A 10,054-nucleotide genomic window follows, 5' to 3' on the forward strand; every position below is an offset into this window, starting at 1 on the left:
CTTTTACACCAATTTAAAAAAAAGTACAAATACTGAATGTTTATTCAATTGTGAGACATACGCCTCAGATTTACCATTTTATTTTTTTTTTAAAAAGAAGAAATATATATTTTACATAACAATTAGTAACCTTGTAACATTTAGGCAAAAATGACACGAATCATAAGTACAAAAGCCAAACTCTAGGCATGTTCATTTTAATTTACCTGAATGATTGACTGCATTCATATTATCAACCTAAAATTATCATCATTTAATTATGTGAACACAAAAACACATATTCTTTACAGATGTCAAGAGTATTACACCGTACTTCCCATCTTAACACTCAGTTTGAACACAGGCTATCTTGACTATATCTATATGCCACAATGGAGTTGTGGTTGTGCAGTTAGAAATGTTTTGGTTGTCTAGACTGTATTCTGAACAGCCACGTTACAAAACACCTAGCCTACCAAAAAATGTCTGATGTGTGCTGATGCTGATGAGAAATTCAAATTTTAAAAATAGACCTTAAATGTGATGCTAGCAACTTAACAGTCTGCAATTTACCGTCACAGACACACAAGTTTCTTCTCTTCTTGTGATACATTTGGGTCAAAACTAGTTTGATTTATTTCTTTAAATTCACTTTACTGGAGAGTTTAAATAAATACATAAATACATTCAATCAAACTATAAAAAAAGTTGTGATATTAAAGTTAACCCTTTAACTTGCTAAATCTGCCTAAGAGGTGAAAGTTAAAGGGTTGAACACTTTGCAGTAAATCGGATTCACCACTAGATGGTGACAAACATTGTGACATTCTAACTGAACTTAAAGGTACAGGCAACACCCTGCTAGCAACAAAGTGTCTGAAGACACTACTTAAAGTTGGTTCTTTGGTAAGCTGTCGTGTGTAGACACAACGCTGATTCATTGGTTGATTTAGGTCTCTTTTTGTGCTTTGATAATTTATAGGTCAATATCTGAAAATGGTCAGGTACAAAAACTAGTCTGACAATGAATGAAAAAGCAGCCAATGAACAAAGTAAATGAAACTTTGAAAGACCTCCAGAAAGGCTGGGGAACTATTTCTTAAGACCACTTTACCTGAAAGTTTAGCTGCTTATAAACAAAATGTAAAGAAATAAAGGGTAGCTCAAAATTCTTTCCAAGTACACTATGCATGTGGCATATTCAGCTTAAAAATGTTCAATCAAATCATAAGGGGAGGATTAAAATCACATTTTTATTCAAATATGTTCACATGTCTGTCAGTTTTGTATTGTATTTGTTTGACATGACAAATACCACCCATATAATTCAAAAGACATTATTCCACCACTTTTATTTTGGAAAAACATACAGCCAGGAATGTGTGGAACACTACTTCCGCTGAGCTTGTTACTATAAGGAAAACAGATGCACACAGGTAGTATTTTGGGTTTTTTGGCAAAATTTGCTATACTTTAAAGAGAGGATTTATGATTTGTTTCCATTTAAGGCTTTGGCATTTGTAGCTTGTCTTCTCTAAGCTTGAATAAGATTATTTTAAGGCTAGCACAACAGCTAAAGTTAGCATTATAGAGCAAAACAAAGGCTGTAACAGGGTTAGCCCGAGTTAGCTTAAAGTTACAATGTCTTTCAACTGCTTACAGATGGTTTTGTTAAAGTGTGTACAGTAACATTTATAGTAGATGAGTTTATTTAACTGTAAGCTGTGTTAAGAGATGCAGTCCGGTTTTCATCCACGGCTGTGAAGACGTTTGTGAACAGGGCTTTCTTCATGCTAGGTGTCAGTCGAATCGTGTTGTTTAAGCAGCTAGTTTGGATGTTTTTGTTATAAACTGTAGGATTTCAGGGAAATTGCATTGCACGTTTATTTAATGAGCTATAAAAATGACCTGCAAATTGTTGTCAACACTAATACAGCTCCTCTGCCTTTAAAAATTTCAGCTTTCATTCAGTATTAACAGGATCCAGTGGAAGACGACACTTTCATCTCTCAGAATAAACCAGCAGCATTTTTCAGCATCAATGGATTCACAAGGTAAAAAGACAAAGGATGCTTTTAGGTGAATTACCAAAAATTGCATTATTCCAGGTAATTGGGTTTAGAGTGTCATTTAGAGTCTGCTTGTGCGGTTTCTGCCCATTCTTGTTAATTTCATTTCACTGGTCATCATTAACTTCTAACTCCCCCCACAGCAACCCCACAGCCAGTAATGTGTGAAGTCTGTGGAACGTACTTTGAGACACGGCGAGGACTTTCCAGTCATGCCCGACTCCATCTGCGCCAGCTTGGTGTGACGTTGTCAGAAAGCAGCGGGGCTCCCATAGAGCTCCTCTACCAGATCATCCAGGAGAGAGATGGCTGCCTTCCAGATTTCAAATCAAACTCATCTGCACCTGGGCCAGTGCCTCAAAAAAATACAATGCCGCAGGAATCAAAGACCCCTTCAGAAGAAGAAGACGCTAATACCTCTTACAAGGCCGGGGTTAGACTCACGGCAACCCCACAAAAGGTAGATCATCAGGGATCTCCAGCAAAACTGAATGAATCTTCAACAACTGTCCCCCCATCATCTCCTTCTCCTGTTAAGCCAGCTGAAGGCGGCAGCTCATCTTCCTCAGAGCACACAGCCCCAGCAAAGCCACTGTGGGCACCACGGGAAACTGACGCTCCTATCACGTTAGGTATGACTGAACAGAGCTGTTTTCTTTAACATAATATAGAGATTTATTTTACAAAATATCTAAACTTATACATAGAAGATGTGTGTGTCAGTGTATTTATCTGCAAAGACCGTGCCCTGTACTTTGAATCTCTTTCTTTCTTCTTATTTCAATGTGTTTCGGAGAATCCACAGATATGCAAACATAAGACAGGAACTTTACGCTTACAAACCTCTGTTTCCTGTAATCTATCTCCCAGTCCTTCTGCCCATGTGAGACTCACATTAATTATTCAAATTAATAGTCGTGATAGCAGGCTTCCAGGTTATCACCAACTCACTTCTCAAAAATGACAAACTGAAAATGATTCTCATTCTGTACTGAAATGAAACCAGGACACACAAACTGGGTAAACAAAAATTAAATATGATTGACTTACAACCTCAAGACGGTTGTAAGGGAAGCCATGCAAATGTTTTATAAGAAACATAAAATTTTGAAGGAGAGTAGCTGCAGGTGCAAGGCACAACTTAATAAAGGGTATTTAAATTTGTAATGTTGATCTTACATTAGTCTCATGCTAACTTTGTATATTTCTCTCACCAATTTCCTCATTCTTTTAGCTTCAGACCCCCACGATGAGGTCTACGTTTGTGAACTTTGTGGCTGCTGGTATGAGACACGCAAGGGCTTGGCTAGTCATGCTCGGGCACATTTGCGGCAGATTGGAATCTCTGACAGTGACATCAAGGGTAGTCCTATTGATCTTCTTTATCAGGTCATGGAAGAGGAGGACCTCAAGCCTATTGATTTAGAGAAAAATGAAGAGTTTACTTCAAATAGTCCACCTAGAACTTCATCCAAACGCCTTTCTACTCCACCCGAGTCATCCTCGAGCAAACGGCCTAAAGTATCTGAGGAGTGCATCTGCATTCTCTGCGGGGAGGAATTTGAGAATAGAAAAGGCCTGGCAAGCCATGCACGCTCTCACCTGCGTCACATAGGGATGAGTGAATTAGTGGGGAAAAACTCCGCAATCAATGCCGTTGAGGATCTGGTATCCAGTGGCATGCTAGAAGCTGTACACCCCCCCAAAACAAACAATACAGCCAGCTCATCTGCAGCACCATCTCCAGCCCCACCCTCTCCTGCAGCTCAGTCTTCAGGTCCAAGCCAGTCTTGGACCTCTCTTTCCTCTACACCCCTGTCTACAACCCCTGAAAAGGTCTCTCAGGCTTCTCACCCTCCCGTTTACAGGGCACCAAAAGCTAAGAAAGGTTTTCGGCTAGCAGTGGACCCCCTTCATAGAAAACCCAAGCCTGAGCCTATAGAGACGGAGGTTTCTGTTCAGCTGAAGACATCCACCAATGAGAGCAGCTCCCCTGTGCAGAATTCGTCTGCTGGTGCCATTTCTGCAAAACCTTCTGAGTCAGGTAAAGCAAAAAACGTTTAATCAAGTGCTTTATGTTTGGTACCATGTTATACTATAACAGGCTTAATTTGTTATTTTCTTAATCACACTCTTTGCTTTAGCATTTTTCCATCTGTTTGTGTGTGTACAGTGAGATCAGATGTATAAAGTTGTAATATATAATTTTCCCCAGCTTGTACAGATGTGCAGTCCCCACCAACAGTCCTTTGTGATTTCTGTGGCCAGCTATTTGACACCCGCAAAGCCCTGTCTTGCCACGCCCGTGCCCATCTACGGCAGCTCGGTCTCTCTTGGTCTATTAAAACATCACCAATTGATCTTCTAAAACAAGTCATGATGCATGGTGAAGAAGGCAGGAAAGAGTTGGGGCCCAGTGGGTCTGCAGCATTGGGCAAAGTCTCATGGGGTTCTCAAAGCTCCAGAAGGTCCCTAGACAGCCTCACATCTGGGGAGACAGCTTCGAACTCGCCTCTTGATTATTCCATGAAAGAGAAATCACCATCTAGCAAGGGTGGAGTCATACACCTTGGTAAGTAAAGTTTGTTACTTTACTTACCAATATTTTGTCATTTGTTATCATAGCATTTTTCCCAGACGCTTTAGTGAATTATTGAAATGATCTAATTATTGAAACCTTTTGGTGAAACTATTTCCTTGTGTCACTTTTATGTACTCAACATTTGAATAGTGTATAGTGTTGGCCTATTACTGCTTTCAAATATGAAGTGTGGTTAGAATAATGTCCTGACTGGACCCTTACTTGGGGACTATAGACTCTTAAATTGACAGAAAGAACAGTGCTCTTAACTTCCAGAAAAAAGTAGAAAAGCGTATTTTAACTAAGTACAGAACTTAACCACCTACATAAAAGGAAACGTTTTGGGTGTTTACTGATCTGGAGCATTGAGATCAGACTGTACAGACCTAAGTTAACGATAAAAGATAAAGTTGATAACAGTAAAGTTAGAAAGCAAAAACAAGTATGGCTTGTTTGGAAGGTTCATCAGGAGAAAGGCTCTTCTTTCTTAAAAGAACATAATGGGGTTGGGCGATTGGACATATATATCGACTATTGATAGTTTTTACAAGGGCGATTTATTTCTTTATTTCCCCATGAGTAAGTTTGTTAATAATGATGGAGCTAATTGAAGCAGTCAACAGAAAATAAATAGATAAATAATAGCGCTGTTTTAACAGCACCCTCTTTCATCTGCGAACAAATGCACCCTTCTCAGAGTGCGCCCAAATGCTTGTTGATGGAGCTGCAGAAGCTGGTGATAGCCCAGCATACTCAGCCAGATGGTAGACACGTACATGCTCTAGCAAGTTAGTAGTGTACTTTGCTCGCATTATATGTCTGCACAGGTGGCACACCCCTTTGGTTACATCCATAGGTTTACCTCTTTCGTCTGGTTTAAAGCCAAAGAAATCCCAAATTTTGCACCGTCATCACGACTAACGCAATTACAAATGAACCCATCTGGAGCGCAGACTGAGTCAAAATCCCTGAAATGTCTCTGTCAACGCATTTTGGGCAGTTTGTCAAAAGTTTGTTCATTCTGCGCTTCAGATGGGTTGAGCGCATTAAAAATTGTAACCGCATTAATCGTAATGACTGCGTTAGCGCTGCATTAACTCTGACAGCCCTAATTTTTTTTGTAAATTAGTTCGTCCATGTTTGGACTTCTTCTGTGTTGTAAACATGCAACTCAGTCCATGTGTGATTACATTGTTCCGCCCATCAAAAAGTCTGTGCATGCGCGACTATATCGCCCATCGTCGATTATTGGACTGACAATTGTCAGTTGGAAACTTAGCTTTGCATCGTTGCATCCGAACAAATCACAAGACTTCTGGAACAATGCCCTCCTCTTTCCTCTGAAATGTGAACTCCTCTGCATACCAGAGTATTCTAGAGTCAAATGTGAAGCCTCCCCATGAGCTAAAGCTTGGCCAAAATTGGCTCATGCAACAGGACAATAATCCCAAGCACAACAGTTAGTCTCCAAGAGAGTGCCTGAAAGATAAAATAAGTAGGGTATCGCGATGGCTCAGATATATTTCACACCTCAACTTGATTGAAATAGTGTGGCAGCAGAAGTTTACATGTGTGCCATCTCGTTTGTGTCAGACACATCCTGTGAGCTTTGTGGGTTCGACTTTGAGAACCGTAAGGCCTTGGCCAGTCACGCGAGGGCCCACCTCCGACAGCTGGGCATCATCGAATGGAAGGCAGATGGAGCGACTTCACCAATTGAACTCCTTAGTGAGCTGATCAGGAGAGATCCGGCCAAGGTGTCGGAAATTACCAAGCGTTATCGCATGGGAGACCTTTACATCAAGAAGGTTGGCTGTGCTCTGAGATATTCAGATAAACATCAGTGTATTACATTCATTCTAATTTACTGTAATTTTCTTTTTCAGTCCCACAAAACTCCTACATCCCCATCGCCATCCACAGAATCTGAGTGTGTGGCTGGCGGTAGTCTGAAGTCTTCCATGCAGCGCTATGAATACAAAGTAAACAGGAAGGACTACAGCAACCACAGCGTGCGCTCCTCAAGAGGTGAAGTAACGGGACTAAAGGGCTGTGGAAGATAGCTGGATACAGATGCAGTGTAATAGATTAAAAAGCAATACTAAAACTTCTCTGTGGGATTTCAGGGGTGCATTCACAAAAGCACGGGGCCTCTGCAGGTAGAGAAAATCAGAACGGCAACTCCCAGCAACCACCGCGGTCTGGCAATATCCCTGCTCTGGTGCCAAAGCCCCCACTAACTCCACTGGTCAAACTGGTGGGTAAAATGTATTCCCTCAAGTGCAGGTGAGTCTCTATTTGACAGCTGTAGAAATGCTTTATAAAATTTTAGGTTGTCTAAATCTTAAATTTGATGGAGAGGTAAGCTACATTTGAACAATATTTAAACATATTGTCAAAATGTCTGAATGTCAGATGCATTATTATACATTTACTAACCCCTTAATGAGATACACCTTTGTTCTACTGGATTGGATTGGATTCCTTTTGCCTTTCCAGTGGCACACATTCATCTCCGATGGAATCATTCTTTAGACATTTTTGTCCAATGTGACATGATGTCAATCTCCTGTGTCAACACATCCCTGTTGGATTGAGATCTGGTGACTGTGGAGGCCATTTGATTACAATGAAATCATCGTCATGCTCAAGAATTCAGTTTGAGAGGACTTTAGCTTTAAAACATGGAGTATTATCCAGCTGGAAGCAGGCATCACAACAAGGATAGGGAGCAGCAATACCCAAATAGGCTGTGGCATTTAAATGATGCTAATTTGGAACCAAGAAAATACACTACACTGTATTCACTTACCCATCCAAATAATTGAATTTAAGTGCTCAGTCAGTTCCATGGACACGTGTATAAAATCAAGCATCTGGGCATGCAGACTGCTTCTACAAACATTTGGCAAAGAATTGGTCGCTCTCAAGAGCCCAGTGAATTCCAGCATGGTATCGTAATAGGATACCACCAAATCCAGTTGTAAAACTTCCTCCCTTCTAAATATTTCCACAGTCTACAGTGGTGTTATAACAACACATTAAGCGTTCCAGTGAAAGGAACTCATAATGCTTCAGCATACCAAGACATTTTGGACAATTTCATGCTCCCAACTTTGTGGGAACAGTTTGGGGATAGCCCCTTCCTGTTCCAACATAACTGCACACCAGTGCATGAACCAAAGTGCATAAAGACGTGGATGAGCGATTTTGGTCTGGAAGAACTTGACTGGCCTGCACAGAGTCCTGAACTCAGCCTGACAGAACACCTTTGGGGTGAATTGGATAGGAGACTGTGAGCCAGGTCTTCTCGTCCAACATCAGTGTCTAATCTTATAAATGTGCTTCTGGAATATTGTTCAGAAATTCCCATAAACACTCAAACTTTGTGGAAAGCCTTCCTAGAAGCCTTCCTTTTTCAGCTTCATATGATGCAGTTAATAAAACTTCTCTATCCTGCTGTTCAGGTTCTGTGAGGAAGTATTTCATGGACCTCTGTCTGTTCAGGAGCAGTGGATCACACACCTGCAGAAACACATTCTGTCGCTGGGCTATAAAGACAAAGTGTCTCCTCCCGCTACACCTGTGACAACTCCAGCGCTGGTCCATCCAGTAGCTGTCTAGACATGTATTTATTCAGTTTTTCTTCTCAGTCTTTTAAATGTCAAAGTGCAAGAAGTTGTGTTATCCTAATGTCTACTTGATGTCAGCAAATTGTCAAAAAATTAGTTCCTTCCTTGTCCTAAAGAGGGCAACCATGAGCCATATGAGAAACACAGCACAACCTAATACACTCAGGTTAAATCCATTAGATATCATAGATCAAAGTAATGTGGATGTGGGGTTTTTTTGACAGACAGAGCTTTTCTACGTGGGCTCTAAAATTTCTTCCATTTGAACAGATGTTAAATGTATTTTAATGGTATTCAGCCTTTGATGTTAAGAAACTAGAGAGACTGACATGAATTTCACTTTTCTTTTCTTTTTTTTACAGTGTGTGTAAACTGCTGTGGTGGTCATTTCATTTCAAAATAGCTTTTTTCTTTTAATTACCTTTGAACTTTGTTTTATACATAAATGTTTACGGCATTTTACCTTAAATATGTAGGGCCAATGTTTTTCATTGTGTGTTCTGTACACAACAACACTGTTACCACAAAGCTTAATGCCATTGTTGTAGAAGGTAGTTAAGTGTTTCCATTCTTTTTCTTTACAAAATGCAAAACAAGCTGACAGTGGATGGAGATTTTACATTTTTTTTAACACTTGTATAAAATAAATTATATCTTGTATATAATTAATATCGTGTGTGATATGCTTTTTTCTAATCTCTATAGGAATGAACTTCAGGAACATTGACTTAACCAGATATTCTGAATGGTATTTCCTCCGTTTCCAATACTACAGCAAGAAAAGTGAATATATTTTAAAATTAGGATTTAGCATTTAATCCATACTCTAAACCAGGGATCACCAACCTTTCAATTGAAACAGCCATTTGTGCGCAAACCAAAAACATTTGAACCATATGAGTGTCTCACGGCACATAGTCATTATTTTCTACTTTAACTTTGCACTTTTCATTATAATAATATTTTCTGGGTTTTTTTTTTTTGTTGTTGTTGTATTTATGAACTTTTAAAAGTAACATAAATGGCTTACTCATTTTTATTACCAACACAAAAAACTGTAAAGCTGTAGAAGTTACTTTTTCATACTTTTTTTGTATGATATAAAACATAAACCGCCTGAGAGTTTTAAAAAAAAAAGTTTCAGTTTAACTCTAAAAGTTCAGCAGGTTTTGCTGTAAAGGATCACACAAATATATCCCCACACAATTTTCCTACTGCAACTTTTATTTATTTATTTATTTATTTCAATTTTTGATTTGGAGAGAAATCCCAAAGCCCAGTACTGAGGCTTATCAAAAGTAAGAGTATAAGAAACTATACCTCATAAAATATTCTTTTGTTTTAATTGGTTGTGTAAGCTAAAAATTTTAACTTTTGGACTGGAATAATTTAATCCATTTCTATCATGTTGTCCCAAAAACTCTTTGAAAAGTCTTCTGTAGATCCAAAATGAAGCAGATTTTATACAGTGGCCTTTAAAATCCAGAATTGATTGATTTAGAAATTACTGCCATGTGCAAAAGTGACAGTCAGAGTCTCATGCTGTGAGATCCCTTTTCTCTTGAACTGGCTTCTTGTTTGGGTTCAGCCACCTTCTCTACTTTTGAGATTGAGCTTCAAACGTTCCTTTTTGATAATACCTAGAGTTCTCTCACAAACTCAGGCTGCTGGGTAATTCCCCGTGATGCTTCTTCTCCATTCCCCTCATTCCCTGTGCTTTCATAAGCCACTACTGCACGCGATTAATGTTTTCTTTTTTCTCTCACATAGTTTGCACTTGGTTCTGTGTTGTT

The 10,054-nt window shown here is 39.3% G+C and overlaps 1 protein-coding gene across 1 annotated transcript; it reads left to right on the top strand.

The window, feature by feature from the left end:
• Nucleotides 1–1,350: 1,350 nt before the first annotated feature.
• Nucleotides 1,351–8,645, top strand: LOC113023697 (protein Wiz-like). Its single transcript, XM_026169982.1, has 9 exons — nt 1,351–1,415; nt 1,940–2,033; nt 2,192–2,680; nt 3,283–4,092; nt 4,264–4,620; nt 6,223–6,437; nt 6,516–6,657; nt 6,756–6,915; nt 8,097–8,645. Exons 2-9 carry the CDS (start codon nt 2,021–2,023, stop codon nt 8,251–8,253), a joined length of 2,343 nt encoding a protein of 780 aa, XP_026025767.1. The 5' UTR covers nt 1,351–1,415; nt 1,940–2,020; the 3' UTR covers nt 8,254–8,645.
• Nucleotides 8,646–10,054: the final 1,409 nt, after the last annotated feature.

This window comes from Astatotilapia calliptera, chromosome 6, assembly GCF_900246225.1.
Source record: "Astatotilapia calliptera chromosome 6, fAstCal1.2, whole genome shotgun sequence".
Taxonomy (NCBI): domain Eukaryota; kingdom Metazoa; phylum Chordata; class Actinopteri; order Cichliformes; family Cichlidae; genus Astatotilapia; species Astatotilapia calliptera.